This window comes from Candoia aspera, chromosome 2 (assembly GCF_035149785.1).
Source record: "Candoia aspera isolate rCanAsp1 chromosome 2, rCanAsp1.hap2, whole genome shotgun sequence".
In the NCBI taxonomy this organism is placed as follows: Eukaryota; Metazoa; Chordata; class Lepidosauria; order Squamata; family Boidae; genus Candoia; species Candoia aspera.
The window spans coordinates 167,857,595-167,879,290 of record NC_086154.1 but is presented as its reverse complement, the minus strand read 5'-3'; the positions used below and the strand labels follow the sequence as shown (position 1 = coordinate 167,879,290).

Genomic DNA, 21,696 nt, shown 5'->3' with positions numbered 1-21,696 from the left:
TTGGATATGCTGAACTGGAATAATTTATCTGTCTGTGTTTCTCTTGAGCATGCACACAAATAATTACCTGCCTCATTGCATAAGATGATCAGGTGACAGATTATGACTGGAAGTTGAAAGAGCTGGGCCTGATATTACCACTCTAAGGATGTGTTTGTATGACAAACTTCACTGGAAACCTTAGTTAGTACATAGAATTCTTCAACTAAATTTTCAGGCCTACTATTTAAGCGAAATCCAAAATGTCCACTGCCTTGTATTGTTTTAACCCAAAATATGATGTATTTAAGTTTGGTAAATGTAATCCAAGAGAGTAAAGACTTCAGATTTAAACTAGTACATTTAAAACAGTAAGCTTGAAATCCCAAGTTATAAAACTGCTTTAAAGTAAGGGGCAAAATGATGCTATGGATTTACCAAGGAGTCTAACCGAACATAAAATGCAGAGAGCCTAATCCTCTTAACAGGAACACAAGTGTAGTGAGAGCTCATGCATCCCACTTAATTTAGTATTTGTGAAAATGCAATGAGACAAATTCCTAGAATAGTGTTCATTAGTCACATTATCTCATAATGAAACACCTGTGTGCAAGTGTATTTTAGAATTAACATTCTGAATTAAATATTTTGTAGAAGTGAATAAATATCATCTTACCAATTGTTGATTCAGAAATGCAATATGAATATATAGTTGAATGTATCACCTAGGATGCAGCCATCTCCCTACTCCACCTTTTTCAATTTTCATAATTTTGAGAGATTAATACTGCTTAATAAGTTATGTCTGAATGGGAACTCTTACCACTATGCTTTACAGAATGTGATATTAATTCTAGAATTTACTTTTTGTGATGAAAAGCTTGTTCCCTAACTTGTAGTTGCAAATATCTATATATTGGTAATTCCTGTTAGAAACAAATCAAAAGAATAGCTGTAGGAGAGTACATGAAATAGCCTGTATATTGGATTTTAATATGATGAGGGGACAGGACAAATTAAGCAAAACTAAGGTGGTTTAGAGTTTCACAGAATATGGATTAATACCGTAGTCCTCTTGCTACTCTTGTGGGCTAAGTCCTACACTAGTTATACTTGCACTTCCCAATAGGCAGGAAGTGGCACTTTCACAGTCCAGAGGCTCATTAAACTGAAATGCTAATTATTACAGTGCTTGAGATTGTAGCACTTCCACCGTTTGTTCCTACATTGCCCCAAGATGGGTTTCCTTCCATTTTACTCTTCTTAGATTTTACTTCCCTCTGAGGTTAAGTGTGAAGATTGCGTGATAGTTTGCTACTCCAGCTCGTTTTACCATTCGCAAAGTCTCAATAGGCGGCAACATCTGACTACTTTTGTCTGAGCTCAGAGGCTAAGCAGGGCTGAGTCTGGCCAGTACTTGGATGGGAGACCACTGGGAAACACCAAAACAGTAGGCTATACTGGGAACTTGAGAACAACATGCCAGAAAGCAATGGCAGATCACTTCTATATTGATGCCAGGATCACTACATGAATATGAATATGTCCAAAATGTCACAATCAAGCTCAACTAAGGATACTTTTTAAAATTTGAAATTTTTTAAAAGTATAATATAAATTATATCCATGTATATAAACCGCAAAACAGCAAAATGAAAACATGTCTTGATCTGCATGATTTTATCAAAAATGGTACTTCTTTCACAGTGAGAAAAGATTATGTACAGTTTAACGAAGTGTAACAAGTTCTTCTGCAGAAGTTGGATGAATAGCCACAGTCTGATCAAAGTCGGCCTTTGTTGCTCCCATTTTGACAGCTACTGCAAACCCTTGGAGCATTTCATCACATCCCAAACCTTGCATGTGAAGTCCTACCACCTTGAAACAAAAGAGTCATAAACAGGTTAAGGACGTGGCTTCAAAAGGGCAGTTTTTTCATACTTCGCAGTTGTTCCTGTCTTTCTAGACTAGGAGCGATATTTTGTATACATAACAAGGTTTTTGTGTGTTGCTCTGTCATTTTGGTAATTTTATACAAAATCTTGATGCATCATGCCTAGAGGAGTATTAAACACTGTACCTCACTATAAATGCTTCACACATTGAGTAAATATTGGTTTGATGTGGGTTCAGTTTAGTGAGTTGTGAGCGCCTAGCCAGTTATAGTTTATTCAAGAAACAACAGTTCAGTGTGATGTATCAACTCAGCTATGTTAAGTAACACTGGTAACCCCTCTTCCTGTCTCACTTCTTTACCTTGAATAGAATATACCTGAAAAGCATTTTTAACATATAGCAACTTCACTTCTCCCTGCTTTACCTACCTTTTCCTGCTTAGTGGCACACACCAGTTTCATCACACATTTTGTTTTCCTTTCCGTTATTGCATGGTATATTGGGACAAAGGAAGTTAAATAAATTTTCACATTCTCTCTTCCATATGCATTTATGGCCTCCGCTGGAACAAAATCATATGACATCAGATGTATTTGAATACAGGGGAGAAAAAAGCAAAGAATGTCATGCAGTTGTCTTTCTGACAGCAGTACCTAATCATATACTACATCTCAAAAGGTCTAAATACTGACAGGTTTGGGGATAGGTGAGCTGGTCTCCTTCATATGTAGCCCAATCAAGCACCTCAGTGGTTCTAATTATGAAAGGACTTGTCCAAAAGCATTTGGAGATCATTAGGTTACCAATTCAGGGTTTATTACATGTGTCACCTCTTAGGGTTGGAAGTATTTGATGTGTATTTTAATTTTAAAAAATAATCCAAGTAAGCTTGACATCAGTTTGTAACTTGGGGTTCTGAACTCCTATGAATACAGACTAAATATAAGCGTACTTTATTCATACTGCCCATTGGATTTAAAAAAAATGTTTGAACAATAAAACTGATAGCATGATGAATAAGTGTTCTAAACTTGGGAATTCTTTCAAATATAATAAAGAGAAGCAGAGGGAATGTGTGATCATTCCCAGGCCATAGTCTACTTTATATTACAGTATCAGAGGTAGGAGGGACCTGTGCATCTACAGCATTAGTGATAGAAATTCTGCTTATATATGCTTGTTTATATCAACATCTTGTTAATATAAAAATTCAGAGCATATACATCCTTACCAAGCCACTCTTGTAGAAAATGTCACCAAAAAAAAAAGTGGGAACCTACTACTCTCCAGTCACTGTTCAATACAATTCCAATCTATCACTAGATCCATAGATAATAGGGGTATTTCATGTTATTAACAGTTTCACTTGTATTTCTCTCTCTCATTTTTCAAAGAGTAAGAAACAAGATCCTACCTTCTGTTAGTCCCACTGTTCCAATAGGTGGATGACTGAAAACCACAGTAGGAATGTTGGTATAGTCAAGTTTGAAATCTTTTTTATTTTCAAAAAGCCTATGTGCCAGTTTCCTTCCAGCTGCAATTGCAACTGAAAAATGCAATATTTATTGTCAGAATAATTCATTTAATAGGTTTTATTACAGAGCACTAATATATAGTCAAACCATACTTCCCATGTCTTCACAGCCCTTCCTCACCCACTTCGCTTTGTTCTGTTTCAGAATCCCAAATTCACGCATTTGATACAGTCCTTAAAAAAATGGTTACCTGGTGTGAGGAGTGCTTTCCCACATACATCTCCAACAGCATAGGTCCCCTTTCTGCTGGTATTTTGGAACTCATCAACAATAATATGACCTTTCTTGTCTACCTTAATATTCTGATAGTAAGAAGAAAAATTAAAATCAAAGCTGGCATCCTGAGAAATACCTCCAAGACAAAGATTGAACAGTATGCTATCTAAATTATGCAACCTTTTAGTGCCCACATACAAGGAAGGAAGGAAATTATTTCAAACAGTAAGCAAGCACTCAGCCAATGCTTAAGGTTAAGAGCTTTGAAAAAGCAGATTTCCATAACCATTTTTCATGCAATCTAAACTTATCTAAGCAATATGAACAAACATGTAGCTTCTTGTTAGTTGCCGTTGAGTCATTTATGACTCATGGTGACGCTAAGTATAACAGAGTGAAGTGCTGTTTGGTCTTGTGCCATATGCTTGACTGTTCCAATGTTTGCATCCATTGTTGCGGTAATTATCAATCCATCACACTGAAGGTCTTCCTCTTTTCCGCTGGCCCTCGACTTTACCAAACATGATGTCCTTTCCAAGCGATCAGTCTTTCCTGACGATGTACCCAAAGTATGAGAGTCTAAGCCTAGTTATCTTCGCCTCTAGGGAACATTCTGGTTGTATTTCTTCTAAAACTGATTTGTTTGTTCTTCTGGCAGTCCATGGTATTTTCAATAATCTTCGCCAACACCACGATTCGAATGCATCAATTCTTCTATGTTCCTTTTTTAATGTCCAACTTTCACAGGCATATGTGGCAATTGAGAAGACCATGGCGTGAGTCAGACAAACCTTTGCTTTTAAACTGACATCTTTACTTCTGAAAACTTTAGATAGGTCTTTGATGGCAGATTTTCCGATATGGGGCACAGGTGGGCAACTGGGCCATGAACCATCAGCAGCCTCTGCCCCCTCTCCATATTTTAGTATGCCACCCAGTTACCTCATTTGCTGCATCATTTGTTCTCTGTGGCAGGAAAAAATAGGGAATAGCAAGTAACAGCAAAGTAAGGAGAAACAATAGCATTCCATTCTCTCCCATGACTACTATCTACCTCCAGCTGACCCTAACTACCACATGCCAACTGCAATATAGTCTGGATTATGAATGCCATGCACAAAATATTCCGTATAGTGTCAAGAAACAAAATTCCCACTTACTAATTGGTCAAGGTTTAGCTCCTCAGTATTGGGCTTTCTACCAATGGCCCACAAGAGACAATCAACATTCTCAATAGTGTTCACGGTGGGTTTTTGATTAGGAGGAGAGGATGTGACAGTTATTGCCAAGAGTCCTGAAGCTGATTTTGTAACTGATTGGATCTGTTGAGAAACAAGATTACTGAAAAATGCTAGAGCAAGATGACACAACAAATTGTTCAGGAGGAGTTAAAAATAAAAGCCCTGGTTTCTTCAAAAACACCCTTCTCGTTTAATGTCTGTGTTTTGTTGAGTACATACACAGTATGGTTAGAATTAGGCTGTATGCAGTAATGATGTCTATTTTGTTGAGAGACTCCACTTGTATGTGAAGAAAAAGAGCAGATGTAAAGGCAACTTCTGCTGAAGTCCAAAAAGCCAGAAGGAAACCAGCTATGTTTACTGTGGTCAGATGAGGCTTAAATATCCTGCATTGCTCTAGTGATGAATTACTTGTTTCTGCCTTCTCTCTTATAGCAGTATTATACACATGTTCAAAGAAGAAAGCTAAGTGCAGTTTCTCAAACTTATGTATTACATTGTTTTCAAGATAAAGCAATAGAGCACAACAAAATGGAAGCTTCCAATTAAAGTTGGAATCATTTAGCTGCAGTTTAAGAAAAGATTATGCATACTCGAGGTATTCCTCGAGTTATGACTCCTCAGTTATGGTGGTGCTGAACAAATGGTAGTTACGCCCAGTCCCTGAAGTTATGGCCGCTGCAGCATCCCCATGGTCAAGTGATCAAAATTCAGGAGCTTGGCAGCCCACCCATACTTACAACAGCAGAGGTGCTTCAACTACCCCCATCCGCCTATCTCTCCCCCATTTCTGCCCTTTTGACTGCCCTGCGCACAGCTGCCCATGCCAGCCTGCTGGCCATACCAACCACCCAGCCCACCACCCATGCCACCCTGTACACGCTGGCCCTGCCACTTCTGCTGGCCTTGCCACCTTGCGCTCGCTGGCCCTGCCACCCCTGCGGGCATTGTCGGTCCTGCCACCCAGTCTTCCTGTCCCCAGCTGACCTTCACCATCATCTTCCTGCCACTGCTGACGAGGTGCACCTGGTCTGGCCCTTCACGAGGCAGCTGCTGGCTGTGCCAGGCCTTCTTTCCGAGGCCGTGCCCACCCCTTGTCCAAATTGCATGTGGCCTTCTCACAAGGTTGGAAGGCAGGCACACGAAAGGAGGACCCAGCCAGGGCCTTCTTTCATACTGGTACAGCTAGGGCCTTCTTTCACATGCCTACCTTCCAAAACCTCGCAAGAAGGCCGCGTGCAATTTGGATCTGGAGGTGGCAAGACCGGCAGGGATGGCAGGGCCAGCATAGGCAATGGAGTGCAAGGTGGCCAAAGAAGTACAGATGGGGGGAGGGAAGGTGGGGGGGAAGTTGAAGAGGAGGCAGTCCCTTACCTTACCAAGGCTTGGGGCTGGGAAGGACCAAGCCCGGAATGGCTTGGATCAGGGTGGGTCCTTGGCTAACAACAGGTAGGATTCAGTTAACAACAGCAACTGGGACTGCCGGGATTGCCATCACTAAGCGATGTGGTCATGTGATGTCATGCTTTACAACTGCATCGCTTAGCGATGGCAATTCCAGTCCCAACTGCCGTCATAACTCAAGGACAATCTGTACATGAAAATTCATAATTAATCATTACAACTGGGCACAGAAGAGAAAGCAGTAATTACCTTGGAATGTTTCCAGACTTCTATTCCACTATGTTCCAATTCCTGAGTGCAGTTTGAACTGATCATTGAATCAAAATTTCTCAGCACCTGCATGGAAAAAAATATTTTATCAGACTGCAGGTAAAGTCTTTACTTTGTCACTGATTAACTCTAGTATAACAGAACATCTAAGTCATAAACCTCACAAACCTGAACTCCCAAATACAAATTTCTCTCAAATTTATCACTCCACAATTAAACTGACAACTGCTACAGAGTTACTGCAAAAGTTACAGAGAATTAGTATCACACATGTGTAATTCAAATTTCATAATCTCAATGTAAGACTGAATAATTTAACCTAAGAACACACAGTGATTTTTATGCCTAAATACAGATTTGAGATTAAATTCGCCTCACATCTATACTCAAGTGTTCTAGCTGCTATACCATACTGGATTGTACAATCAGAAATATGCCACAGACTTCAATTTAAAGGAAAGACAATGTGAAGAGGAAGAGATGGAGAGAGTGAAAATGTGTATTGGAACAAATAGTAAACATACAGATATACATAGCTGGGCAAGAACATAATTAGCAAATGCTTCTGAGTTTCCAAACTCAGAAGGTTTTAAAAGGTTTTAAAAGGAGGTTTAATTCTAGACTATAGTCAAAAGTGAAAAAATAACTAATAGGTTTTAAAGATTTTTGTCAGATTATCAACACTTTTAAAAAATTAAATCAAATTTTTTAAGCATCTGTGTATGCTAAAAAAACAAGGAAAGAGTGGGTAATGCAGTCTGTGAATGATCTGCTACTGATGTAAATATGGACACAAACTCTGCCTTTTTGTGAGGTAGTATTTTGCATGTGCATCTCTAGTTCCAACATGAAGTACTTTTTACTGTCACTTAGGAAGGCGAACAAGCGTGTGCCCCTTACCTCATTATAACGTATCAATAAGGATGTCTTGGAGCCTAAAGCTGAAAGAATACCAGCTAATTCAACAGCTATATATCCAGCACCAACAACAACACTACGCCTAAGAGAAAGAAAATGGATTATAAGCCATATCAATCAAGTGCATGCTCTCTTCCACAAATTTACTCTTTGAAATATATGTTAGCCACTGTAGGAAATCTGTACTTCTCCATATGCTGTTGGATTCAAATCCCATCATTCTTTGACCATTTACTATGCTGCGTGGGCCTAATGAAAGCAGTTAATTCAATAATCCCTTTAATGCTTTTTACCATGAATGTTCGTTTTGAATTGTGCTCCCCCAAGAATCTTTTGATTGCAATGGTACAGAAATCTAACAAATATCTAAAGGGCTACAGCTTTTCCCATCCAATTTATAACCTAAGCTATTAGATTTTGTGGAGAAGGGTCTTCACTTAGCTTTGATTAAATCAGAAAGGTTAAACAGAAGTGGTTTAATCAATGAAATACAGTCGGGCTGAATATCAGTGTACATGTGTCTTGTCAAGATTTAACAGTCCCATACATTTTTCTCAGAAAAATAGTTTTACTAAGTTCAGTGTAAGTATGATTGCATATTTACAGTACATCCTTCAACCTAGTCCTACAATTGTTAAATTAATAGAAGCTGCAAGTGTTTAATATTGGCTGATCAGGTTCTTGGTTTGATATTTTAATCTAGCTGACTAAACCTGATGAGGTACAGGCTCATCTGTACACCCACCTGGATGTATGTTTAAGAACTCCTGCCTCCACATCATCTTTCACCTTGCCTTAGGAGCAAGGCCAATACAGTTGCTGCCCTGAAAAGTAATGCCAGTTACTTTTCAGGCAGTGTTTGATCTTCTGCAGTGAGAAAAAAAGGCCTTGCAGAGGGAGAAGCCATGGCAAACTCTGAATTTAACAGGAGGAGGAAAAATGATAGGAGGGTTGCTCTCCACAGTGCTTTCAGCAGAATAAAAAACTAGCTGCCTGCTGCTTTTTCCCAGACCAGAAGCCATCATGTACATCAGTGTTTCTCAACCTTAGCAACTTTAAGATGTAAGGACTTATAAATAAATAAAATGCTGGCTGGGGAATTCTGGGAGTTGAATTCCCCAGCCAGCATTTTATTTATTTATTAAACAAATCTATATGGCCGCCCAACTCACACACGGTGACTCCAGGTGGCTTACAGAATTAAAAACTATAAAAACACAAAACACACCCCATGGCGGCAGCAAACGCATTCAAATCAACCACTGTTTTCCCTCCAATTTCCCCAGAGCAAACAGCACTTTCCTGCCAGGTCCCACTGTGTCAACTTCATCCTACCTCAGCAGTGGGCTAGAAATGAAATAGAGGCTCCACTATGAAGATCTGCCCTCTGCAAAAGGTAAAGGTGAGGAGGGTATGTGATGAGCCCTGTACCTGGGCTGGTAAGATGCCATACAGGACCTTTAATCTGAAAATTGGGACAATTACCACAGCCTTGTAGCAACGCTGGCTTGCTGTCTACATCTCTTGGTAGGGAATGAAAGATTGGAATATAATAATCCCTAGATGTTTTACAAAATAATCTTCACTGCAATGTGGCAAATTGAGAGTACTTAAAATGCTCAGAATTCATTGCAACTTACTTAGGCAACTCTTCAAGTTCAAAGAAGCCATCACTAGTGATTCCCAAGTTGGCTCCTGCAAAGCAATGAGACATTATCTTCAATATTCATTTTAGCTTTATATATAAATAGATGTACTGTAACTTGCACAAACATTCACTTTTTCTGACAGGTTATTCTCTAATTATTTTTTAAAGTATACTACTAAAACAGCACAAATGAAATATTACAAGGCAATTATGTACTACTGAATCTTTGGCAATGCTAAGGAAAATATGTCAACTCAGCTGCACCCTCTTTCTTAAAAATAGGGCAAACAGCATCATAGAAGCCATACCTGGTATCTCACTTTCACTGGGAATTGCAGGCCGTCCACCAGTAGCAACCAGTATGTGAGGTGCTCTGTATTTTTTGCCATCAACTTCAATTGTAGGTTCAGGATCAGATAGAAATGATGCATGGCCATGAATGGTCTCCACGTGGTCCTAGCAAAACCAATTTTTGATTTAAAAATTAAATCAAGTTATATACTAGAGAAGGGCATCTTACAACAGAGTGTAATGTGGGCCAGTACATGATATATTTAAATAATTGAGTCTTTTGGGCCATTCAAAATGAATTTTTGATAAATTTCAAAAACAGAAGAGTGGAATAAAAGATATTATTTATACTTGGGATTAATCTCACTCCCACATTTTCTTGACAAGAACTAAGGATCTCTAACATGTAATCCTTAGACCTCACAGAAGCAAACTACACAATTCACAGGATGACTAGTCAAGACCATGAAAATTAGAGATTAGAAATGTAGACTACCTGCAATGAATAAAGTGTGTACCACACAAGTGATCTGGACAGGATTCTTTTTCCCAGGAGAGGGGTGGGGGTTTATCTATTCATCCATCCATCCATCCATCCATCCATCCATCAAATTTATCACCGCCCATCTCCCCAGAAAAGGGACTTTGGGCGGTTTACAATAAAACAACGGTTGTCTTTTCTCTTTAACCATATTGTACCTACTTTACATTTATGCTACTGTTTTCATGTGTTTCCCATCTTTAAACAATGGGAAACTGAAATCTGGTTGTGCAGTTGAAGAGCGCTCTTAGGGGTCCAAGTTACTTAACAGTCTTTCATGCAATTTGGGATTGTTAAAAGGCACGTTTTACCCAATGACTTGCTCTGAATCTTTTTTTAAAATCGGCATGTACCTCAGTGCAAATAAACAAATGAATCAACACAAGGTTTCCTTTTTTCAGCCTGTGAAACTTGTGAAGGGTTTACAGAAGAAGGGGGTTTAAAATTGGTTGAAGTGAAAAATAAGGCCATTTACAAACCTTATTCAAATTATTTTGATAGATCTCATTCAGTTTCTTCACATAAGCATCGCGCTTTGCTTTAATTGTTCTACAATAAAAAGAGTTTTATTAGACTCATATCCTGCTTCTCCCCCAGAAGTAAACATACCCCCCAAAAGCAAACCTGTTGGGCAGGTTGGGCTGATCGTCAACCACCAACCCAAGTACCCAGTGAACTTCCACAGCTGAGCATAAACCTGAACCCGGGTCTCCCAAGCCTTACTCCAGTGGTTCTACCTCACTGGCTTAAAGATTTACATCTCAGACATCTCTCTCTCTTTCCACAGACCAGATTAAAACGCACCGTTGTTTAACATAATGGGTAAATCCATTACAAAAGCTTCCCAGTAGAGGGATTGTTTTTGTATTTTGCCATTCTGTATGCTCCAAATCTGCATAGGTAGCTTTTTTCTAAGTAATAAACGCAGATATAATGCAGAAAATTATCAGTCCTGTTTCAGAATTTAAAAACAAGATTTCCTTGCAGTGAAGATGTTTATGCCATCCAATAGTTCATGATACCATCATACAATAGAACATTTGTTTGCTATGGCTAAAACAGCATTTCAGGCAGTACAAACTGCGTGTCTTAGAACATCACACATTTTTAGCGCATAATACAGGGAACACTACTGTCAGAGCAACTACCACCATTATATGAACTATTAGCAGGCTTAGAATTAAGTTCTGAACATGTACTGTTTAGATTTTTCACATCAGTCCCAGTCCAATCATAATTTCTTATAAGAATTTAAGAATAAAGCTGCACAGATAACTCAAAAAATCAAAGAGATTCTTTAGAGAATAAAAACAATGTCACTGTATCAAACCATATAGCCTTTAAGTTATGAACACTAGGTAGTACGTAACCAGTTTTGGCCATAACTGAGATTCTTCAGACCTGGAATCCCATAGATAAAATCTGGATATGTACAGTATGTCTGAAAAGTCCTTATTATATAGGACAAAATCAGTCATGTACTGCCTCCTGGAGGTCATTTTAACTGACATTGTAGTTTTCACTGTTGTTTCAAATTAGGAACCATCCTATCCATTTATTTTACATAAGAGGTATTCCAAATTTTAGGTCAACTTACTGCCAATTAAACTTCACATCAGCTATTTTAAAACCATAATCCATATGATCATGGATGAATTCAGAGTGGACAGCAGTATTCCACATCACCTGTTTCGAAAGAGGACATCCAGAGTTTAATATAAAAATATATGAACAAATAAATACAAATAATTATTATTTTATGCCACACAAAGTCACTACTTTTATTTTGCAGGGAGGGAGAAGTGTAAACTTTGAAGTTCCTGTTCTGAGACAGTGGACTGGACAGATCAGGGCTCATAACTCATGACTGCCATGACACATGTAATTCAGTAGTTACCCTACATATTGTGGCCTACAAAGAAGCAAGCTCCTTGCTTTGTAGTCATTGGAGGAGAGCAAAACAGTCATCTTTTTTCAATATACCCGGCAGGCCAAACCATATGTGGCTGGCACACTGTTTAGTTGGGCCTATTGGAACACATACAGGCCTGGCCAACCAGCTTACCAGCTCCCTGCATCTTGGAGGAAGAGGAGGAGGAAATATTTGATACCATTTTTTAAGTCCAGCCTGATGAAAGGAACTAGAAAGCAATCAACTTCTTTCAAGAACCCAGCAAACAACATATCTTCTATTCTGACCAGTGTAAGTCACCTTAACTATTCCAACTAACATTTCCTCTTCTAGTCCGTCTATGAGACTGATCTCTTTCTCATATTGGCCAAATACAGTTGGGGGGGGATTCATGTTTAGTATGAAATTAGGTGTGTTTCGTCAGCAGCCAACAGAAAGAAAGGCCTCATCCAGCACTAACAGGTGTTCCAAAAGGATGGAACAGACAATTCCCATTTATCAATTTTGCTGCAGCTGTTCCAAAGCTGCAAAGGTAAAATGGGATGGTGGAATCAAATCAGATTTTTAAAATTGGTATCAATTTTAAATTGGTAAGATCATCTACCAATCTAAGTTCTTTTAAATCTTATTCTTATCATCTGTCATTTTAGTACAATAATTTCATGCAATTTGGATTATGTTAGATATGTCAGACTTCCATATGAAAAAGGAGATATATTTAATCAATTATATTTTCTTTCCAACAATAAATAACATTGTTCCATGTATCTGCTCATCAAACCAGGACTATTAAAAAGGAAAACAGCTATGGAAAAAATGCAGTAGTAAGTATGTTTCATGACAAGAACCATATCCATCCCTTCCTTGAATCTTGAGACAAAAAGTTATGAGGTAAGCAAAGGAAGAGGTACTTTTTATGATCTGGTATTTTTATTATATATTTTGGTAAAGCAGAGTAAAACAGCAACACTATTCTTCAGATAAGTTGCACTACAATTATCTTGCTCCCCAAGCAACATGGCCAACATCTGCTAGAAGTATTGTTTTGCATTCCAAATCAAAGATGGACATACCCATCCATCAACAATTTAAAAGCATATTTTAGCAGTTTTTGAGGATTAGTGCCCACTTTCATGTTTTTATTATTTATTTGTTTTTATTAAACATCTTTCAATGGTACCACAATCAAAACAACTCTCAGACTCACTGCCTCATATCAAAACAGCCCTACAATACTAGGGAGAAAAAAAAGGTGGCAACATCACATCAGATCAGGGGAAGTTCTCTGAAACAGCCTGGTCTTCAAGCATTTCCAAAAGATCAGCAAAGAGGTTCAATGAATTTTTTAAAAATTAGCAAATTCACAGCACACATAAATTCCTTTACCTTTTTAGGTACACATCCAACATTCACCTAAAAAGGAAAAAAGATATATTTACTGTAAACATCAAATACCAGCACTTTTAATATAAACAAATGTTTATATAAATGTGCCAATGTTACTTATAGACGAACATCCAACTGTCACGGCACAAGTAGCCAGATTCTGCACAGCTGCTATGAAGATATGTCAGATTATCATTGGAAAAATGTAGTAATGTACCCCTTGCAATAACTTTGTGGTCTATATATCACACTTTATATATATTTTACTCTTTTTATCACTCTTTTCAATATTTTACATAACATTTATATTTATATCTGATAGAATATTAGTCATGATAATGCAGATTAATAAGATTGTTTTTAAATTTGATTAAGGGGCTCATTTACATTGTGATCTAAACATATTTTAACGTTTAATTGGAACTTGTAAATTTAAATTTAAAATTATTTTAAATCAGCTGGCTCATATTTTAAGGCTAAGGCTAACGTGTATATCTTTATAGAATTGTATCTTGTACTGGTCAGTGACTGTTAATAAAACTGAACTAATATAAACAAGTACAGTATTTAGAAACTATCTATGAACACACTGAAACCTTACTAATATAGGATTATTTTTATTTTCTTAGTATCAGCAAAATGTGCATTATCTTGATGGATCATGTAGTATGCTTATGGTATATTTCAAGAAGGGATCGTATTACACTATACACTGAAACCTGCCTTGGATGCCCAATATTAGGGATGGAGGGAACATTTTATTTTCACTGCAACAAGGTCCACAGAAATAAATTGAGTGAACCAAAGAATTTATTTTTTTATTTATTTTATTTATTTATCAAATTTCGCCACTGCCCATCTCCCCCTGAGAGGGACTCTCCCAATTTCATTGGGAATAGGAAAAATCTTCTAAGAAAACACTTGCATCCTGCATCTCATTAGCTTAAGAGCATTTCTTAATCATGATGTAACATTATAACATCTTTGAAGCAAATTTCATTATTTAGTTAGGTAGATATTGGGCTGGTCAGTATCTGGATGAGGTCTGCATGAGTACCCAATCTTTCTAAGTACCTATAAATAAATAGTTTACATCTGATTAAAGTTTGCATGAAAAAGCACATTTTATCTTGCACTTTGAAAACAAAGATTCCCTGAGAGATTTTCCTGCCCCTTGGTTTCTTCTTAAAGAGAATCCTTACTAGTTCTCAATGCAAGCCATTTTATAACCCAGTCAACAAATGCAGCTGACACTTCCATTGATTCCATCAGCACTAAATTAAGGGCATTCAGAATTTACTGTCTTTAGTGGATATTTCATTCTAGTTAAATCGTTTCCAAGTTGGACTCCTCCAGATGTTTCAATAGCTGCTTGACTGATTACATGCCAACAAGCTGGCGTGGACTCTTAGCAATCACATAGATCATCTCCAGGATGAGCTTTCCCCAATCTGGAGACCTGGTCCTTCAGGTCTTCCAACGGCATACCCACTGCTGCTGCCATCAAGTCCATCCACCTTGCTGCTAATCATCCTCTTCTTTTTCCTTCCACCTTTCCCAACATTATGTAGTTTCAACACTACAACTCCCAGAATTCCCAGCAAACATGGCCAAAGGATGGGAGCTACAGGTATTGCAGCCTCACAACTTTTGAAGGGTTATTAAACTGGGGAAGGCTGCTCTGTTTAATGACAGATAACATTTTAGAGTTAAATTCTTTGAACATATATTCTAAACTTGGCTCCTTATTAGCCCCTTTCACTGGAATTTTATTCACTCATATTTTGCATCCTTGCATCATTAGCAAATCACCAACTTTAGTATTGTCTACCCATTCCCTTCACAACTGATTTGACATTTTTCTTCAACAGACCACAACTTTAATGCCAGTTTCTCAAATAACAGTGCCAAGCCACATATTAAATGTTAAGACTGTTAAGCTTTTTAAATTAATAAGTTCCTCTTCAGGCACAATCTATTGCCACATCTTAAAAGTTTAGACTGTTAAACTTTTCAAATTAGTAAGTTCCTCTTCGGGCACAATCTATTTTATTTCTTTCTATTCAGCATGGTGGAGGACTAACGATTAATTATCTCATAAGTTAGAGGTAGCTATCGTTCCAATTAGGAAAAAATAAAGTTTAACACTTGGGGACATTCTATTAACACTGATACTGAAGAGCTTGTTACAATCAGAAAAGAATCCATGAATTATAATGCAGTGTTGTTGTTGTTTATTCCTTTAGTCGCTTCCGACTCTTCGTGACTTCATGGACCAGCCCACGCCAGAGCTTCCTGTCGGTCGTCGACACCCCCAGCACCCCCAGGGACAAGTCCGTCACCTCTAGAATATCATCCATCCATCTTGCCCTTGGTCGGCCCCTCTTCCTTTTGCCTTCCACTCTCCCTAGCATCAGCATCTTCTCCAGGGTGTCCTGTCTTCTCATTGTGTGGCCAAAGTATTTCAGTTTTGCCTTTAATATCATTCCCTCAAGTGAGCAGTCTGGCTTTATTTCCTGGAGGATGGACTGGTTTGATCTTCTTGCAGTCCAAGGCACTCTCAGAATTTTCCTCCAACACCACAGTTCAAAAGCATCGATTTTCCTTCACTCAGCCTTCCTTATGGTCCAGCTCTCGCAGCCATATGTTACTACGGGGAACACCATTGCTTTAACTATGCGGGCCCTTGTTGTCAGTGTGATGTCTCTGCTCTTAACTATTTTATCGAGATTTGTCATTGCTCTTCTCCCAAGGATTAAGCGTCTTCTGATTTCCTGACTGCAGTCAGCATCTGCAGTAATCTTTGCACCTAGGAATACAAAGTCTTTCACTGCTTCTACATTTTCTCCCTCTATTTGCCAGTTATCAATCAAGCTGGTTGCCATAATCTTGGTTTTTTTGAGGTTTAGCTGCAAGCCAGCTTTTGCACTTTCTTCTTTCACCTTCATCATAAGGCTCCTCAGTTCCTCTTCACTTTCAGCCATCAAAGTGGTATCATCTGCATATCTGAGATTGTTAATGTTTCTTCCAGAGATTTTAACTCCAGCCTTGGATTCCTCAAGCCCAGCTTGTCGCATGATGTGTTCTGCATACAAGTTGAATAGGTAGGGTGAGAGTATACAGCCCTGCCGTACTCCTTTCCCAATCTTAAACCAGTCCGTTGTTCCATGGTCTGTTCTTACTGTTGCTACTTGGTCGTTATACAGATTCTTCAGGAGGCAAACAAGATGACTTGGTATCCCCATACCACTAAGAACTTGCCACAATTTGTTATGGTCCACACAGTCAAAGGCTTTAGAATAGTCAATAAAACAGAAATAGATGTTTTTCTGAAATTCCCTGGCTTTTTCCATTATCCAGCGGATATTGGCAATTTGGTCTCTAGTTCCTCTGCCTTTTCTAAACCCAGCTTGTACATCTGGCAATTCTCGCTCCATGAACTGCTGAAGTCTACCTTGAAGGATCTTGAGCATTAGCTTACTGGCATGTGAAATGAGTGCCACTGTTCGATAGTTTGAACATTCTTTAGTGTTTCCCTTTTTTGGTATGGGGATATAAGTTGATATTTTCCAATCTGATGGCCATTCTTGTGTTTTCCAAATTTGCTGGCATATAGCATGCATTACCTTGACAGCATCATCTTGTAAGATTTTGAACAGTTCAGCTGGGATGCCATCATCTCCTGCTGCCTTGTTATTAGCAATGCTTCTTAAGGCCCATTCAACCTCACTCTTCAGGATGTCTGGCTCTAGCTCACTGACCACACCGTCAAAGCTATCCCCGATATTGTTATCCTTCCTATACAGGTCTTCTGTATATTCTTGCCACCTTTTCTTGATCTCTTCTTCTTCTGTTAGGTCCTTGCCATCTTTGTTTTTGATCATACCCATTTTGGCCTGGAATTTACCTCTGATGTTTCTAATTTTCTGGAAGAGGTCTCTTGTCCTTCCTATTCTATTGTCTTCTTCCACTTCCGCACATTGCTTGTTTAAAAATAATTCCTTATCTCTTCTGGCTAACCTCTGGAATTTTGCATTTAATTGGGCATATCTCCCCCTATCACTGTTGCCTTTTGCTTTCCTTCTTTCTTGGGCTACTTCTAGTGTCTCAGCAGACAGTCATTTTGCCTTCTTGGTTTTCTCTTTCTTTAGGACATATTTTGTTGCCGCCTCCTGAACAATGCTGCGAACTTCTGTCCAGAGTTCTTCCAGGACCCTATCTACTAAGTCCAGTCCCTTAAATCTATTCTTCACCTCCACTGCATATTCCTTAGGAATATTAGTGAGCTCATATCTAGCTGATCTGTGGGTCTTCCCTAATCTCTTTAGCCTGATCCTAAATTGTGCAAGAAGAAGTTCGTGATCTGAACTACAGTCAGCTCCAGGTCTTGTTTTTACCGACTGTACAGATGTCCGCCACCTTTGGCTGCAAAGGATGTAGTCAATCTGATTTTGGTGTTGTCCATCTGGTGAAGTCCATGTATAAAGCCGTCTCTTAGATTGTTGGAAGAGAGTGTTTGTTATGCAGAGTGAATTGTCTTGGCAAAATTCTATCAGCCTATGTCCTGCTTCGTTTTGTTCTCCCAGGCCATGCTTACCTGTAATTCCAGGTATCATTTGACTGCCCACCTTAGCATTCCAGTCTCCTGTGATGAAAATAACATCTCTTTTAGGTGTGTTGTCCAGTAGGTGCTGCAGATCCTCATAGAACTGCGCTACTTCAGCTTCTTCAGCATTTGTGGTTGGGGCGTATATTTGGATCACTGTGATGCTAGATGGCTTGCCATGAATTCGAATTGAGATCATTCTGTCGTTTTTTGGATTATATCCAAGCACTGCTTTAGCCACTTTACTATTAATTATGAAGGCTACTCCATTTCTTCTGTGGTCCTCTTGTCCACAGTAGTAGATCTGGTGGTCATTTGATGTGAAGTGGCCCATTCCAGTCCATTTCAGTTCACTGACGCCCAAAATGTCTATCTTTAATCTTGACATCTCACCAATAACCACATCCAATTTGCCCTGGCTCATAGATCTTACATTCCAGGTTCCAATGGTGTGTTGATCCTTAGAACATCGGATTCGCCGTTCACCACCAGCACCATCAGCTGCTAGCCGTCCTTTTGGCTTTGAGCTAGCTGTGTCATCACGTCTGGGGCTAGTTGAACTCATCCTCTGTTCCTCCTCAGTAGCATTTTGACCATCTTCCGACCTGGGGGTCTCATCTTCCGATGGTATACCGACATATCTCTGGTTGTACTGATCCATTTAGTTTTCATGGCAAGAATACTGGGGTGGGTTGCCATTACCTTCCCCAGGGATCGCATTTAGTCTGACCTCTCTGTCATGACCTTCCTGTCTTGGGTGGCCCTTCACGGTTTAGCTCATGGCATCATTGAGGTGCTCAAGCTCCAGCACCACGACAAGGTAACGATCCTTTGCTGAAGATAATGCAGTGTTATATTCCTTTAAAGAAATCCCCATGGACATTGAAGAGGTAAGTAAGAAATGTAAAATTAAGGCATCCAGTACTTCCTCCTTCAGTAATAGAAGGGTAAAGCCACACCAGCCAGGCAGAGGAGAGAAAGGGAAAGAGCAAAGCACTTCCTGAAATTTCAGTGAAAAGTGAACTGGCATACAAGCGCTGGATCTACTGAGCCACATTCTGCTTGCCTTCTCTTGAGGGAAAGAAGAAAAAAGCATGTCAGATGCAAGACGAACTGATATGATATAGGCAGGGAGTTGCCGCAACATAATCTTACCCCGGGGGTAACAGAACCCAATTGTATTCACACGCTAAAACGAAGGCTGGGTTTCCTACAGCAAGCTGAATCGCAGACCCACCATCGTCTAGCGTAGCGTGTTGAGCAAACCTAGAGCCTCAGAACAGTTCATGAAGACCAAATAAATGATGGTGTCAGAGTTTCTGCCCTGCCCACCCCCACCGGTTTGTGGGAGAAGAAGTAAACTGCTACGCCCTCGGTCTCTTGCGGAACTCACTGCAGGCATAAGCGTGTTCACCAGGTCCCCCAAGAGTGAGCTCGCATCCGCTGGCAGCCCCCGCTTCCTCTCCCCACTCCCACGCTCCGCTCTCGACTCACGCAGGTGCCTCCAAGCCGTCCTCTTTCAACCACAGCAGCCCGGGCTCCCAGCTGCGCGGCGCGCCGGGCACTGGCCAACCCGCCCGAGCCGCCCCCCAGCACCAGATAGTCAAAGGTGGTGACCGACGAGGAAGAGGCTCGGAGCTGAGCCATGGCGGCGGCGGCGCGGCGGGGAGGGCAGAAGGCAGCTGGGCTGAAAGCAAAACGCGGGCGCGGCAACCGCATCCCGCCCCTTCCCTCGCCCGCATCGAAAGGGTTAACTTTCCCACCCTCGGTTGTGTCACGACTTACGCTACCTCGAGACGGGCAAAACTCTTCCAGCCTCTCTGATTGGCTGCGTCATCAGTCAGTCTCCAGCCGACGTGAAGAGAGAAACAAGCTCCGTCTCGGAAGGAGGCGGGCATACAGTTGCTCCCTCGCTGGTCCCGCCCGCGAGGGGTTGTAGTGCTGCTGCTTTCAGGCTTCAGCTGCTTGCCCAACGCTGTAATGTGGTTGGGTGGGTGCAAGGATAAGCACTCTTTTCAAAGGAAGCTCCTAACCGGAAATGCTTGCTTAAGGTCCTCCTCTTCCGATAGCCGGGCGTTGAACTGAACAGAAGGAGCGAAATTACCTGCTGCCGGTGAGGAAAGCTGATCAAAAGGAGCCGTACATGTTGTGCAAGCGCAGAAAGTTGAGTCAACTACCCGCCCGGGTCGGGCAAACACAGCATAATAGTTACTTTGTATACTACCTTTGATCTTAGCCGAGAGGCTGGAAATCGTCTTATTTTTTTCAGCTCTCCCCATTCATCTGGATAGTCTTTGCCGACGACCTCATCCTCATCAATTCTATGCTGGCTGTTACATACTCCAATTTTCTCAATTAGCAAGAGGTTTTAAGTTGGATAAGGCTTTCTTTTGGAGGTGAGATTTGTGAAGGCTTTTGTAGTGTTTATGTACAAATACAGCACAGATGATGGCATGCAGAATGAACAGTCCAGGGAGCAAGCAGATTTATTTCCAGGAGAGATGCCACCCAGGTTGAAGTGTTCTCTGCCCCTTCACTCCAAAAGAAGAGTGCACTTCCTTCTACTTAAAAGCCTTTTGGATTACATTTGTTTTGTTTTAAACCAGTCACCTGTCCTGATTCCCAAAATTGCAGGGGAAATTTTATTTATTTATCGTATTTATATAGCTACCCATCTCACATAAAAGTGACTCTGGGTGGCCTCCAACAAAATGTCCAGTGAGCTTTATTTATTCATTGGAATTACATTAGATTTATATTCTGCCTTTTGTTCAGAATCTCAAGGGAGCATATTTAGTGCTTGCTCCTATTTTTCTCTGCAACAACTCTGTGAGGTAGGTTGGGCTGAGGGAGGGGGATTGCACTGTCTTCCATTTATAACCCTAACCCATATTTTCCAATCACTTTGGTTTTTTCCCCTTACATCAGTTAAAGGAAAGACAGAATTGCATTGCTAGCTTTGGTTTACCTGGATCTCCCTTTGTTCTATAATACTGTTTTTCATTTTTTGTGGCTGCAACACTCTATACAAGGCACTTCTGCTAAAGGTTTCAGTGAATCAATACCAACCAGTGATGGAGCATGAGGAGGCCGTGTGAAATTACCATAATGAGCTCTGCACATTGCACATTAGGCAGATTGTGTGGAAGTAACCAATTGCACAATGCCTTTTGTCAGGTAATACTAGGAGCCATCCAGTGAATCTTCCCATTTTTAATACGAAGGAATGGTAAAAAATGACTTCTCAAATTACAGTCACATTCTAAGTGTGTTTTAGGAAACCATACTCCTCAGTTTCCAATCTAAATATGTTTTCCTTGGCCTGAGTGCTCATTGAGAAATTATTCACCATCTATTCTAAGCCACCAAGCGGGTAGCAAAAGTCTTGATTACAGAAATGCATTCCAAATATAGTATAGGCCCCTTTTGGGTGTATCCAGTTGAGAATGCAGTCACACAATGTTTCAGGTGTTGTGATTGTAGTTGAAGCTCCTTCCTCAGGGACTCTAGGAATATCTGTATCAGAAGTTCTTGGTGCCTTCTCCTAGGCTCTGCAGTTCTCTGTCATGAAAAGCCAGGCTATTCCCATAGCAGAAGTCACTTGTTCTTCTGCTGCTTGTGACCTCAGAAGAGGGAATCTATTAATGTGGCTTAGACAGACTGCTATTTCTGGGTCAGCCTCCAAATTAGGAACACTCTCTTGAAGATCAGTGTAATGGTTGCCTAATCCCAAATACTCAGTCTCACAAGCCAGGGCTTAAAGATAACTGATTTATTAAAGGAATAGTATGCAAATACAGAGAAAGCTGAGAATGAGCAAAAGCGCGCCAAATACAAACTTAAAAGCCTTGCG

The 21,696-nt window shown here is 40.0% G+C and overlaps 1 protein-coding gene across 1 annotated transcript; it reads right to left on the bottom strand.

Moving 5' to 3' along the window:
* Positions 1 to 1,644: 1,644 nt before the first annotated feature.
* On the bottom strand, positions 1,645 to 19,599 carry GSR (glutathione-disulfide reductase). The gene is made up of 13 exons (XM_063294787.1): positions 19,338 to 19,599; positions 13,238 to 13,264; positions 11,537 to 11,625; positions 10,419 to 10,488; positions 9,416 to 9,563; positions 9,100 to 9,154; positions 7,442 to 7,541; positions 6,521 to 6,607; positions 4,787 to 4,948; positions 3,601 to 3,712; positions 3,290 to 3,421; positions 2,304 to 2,437; positions 1,645 to 1,857 (listed from the first exon to the last, which is right to left on the bottom strand). Exons 1-13 carry the CDS (start codon positions 19,560 to 19,562, stop codon positions 1,708 to 1,710), a joined length of 1,491 nt encoding a protein of 496 aa, XP_063150857.1. The 5' UTR covers positions 19,563 to 19,599; the 3' UTR covers positions 1,645 to 1,707.
* Between the last annotated feature and the right edge of the window lie 2,097 nt (positions 19,600 to 21,696).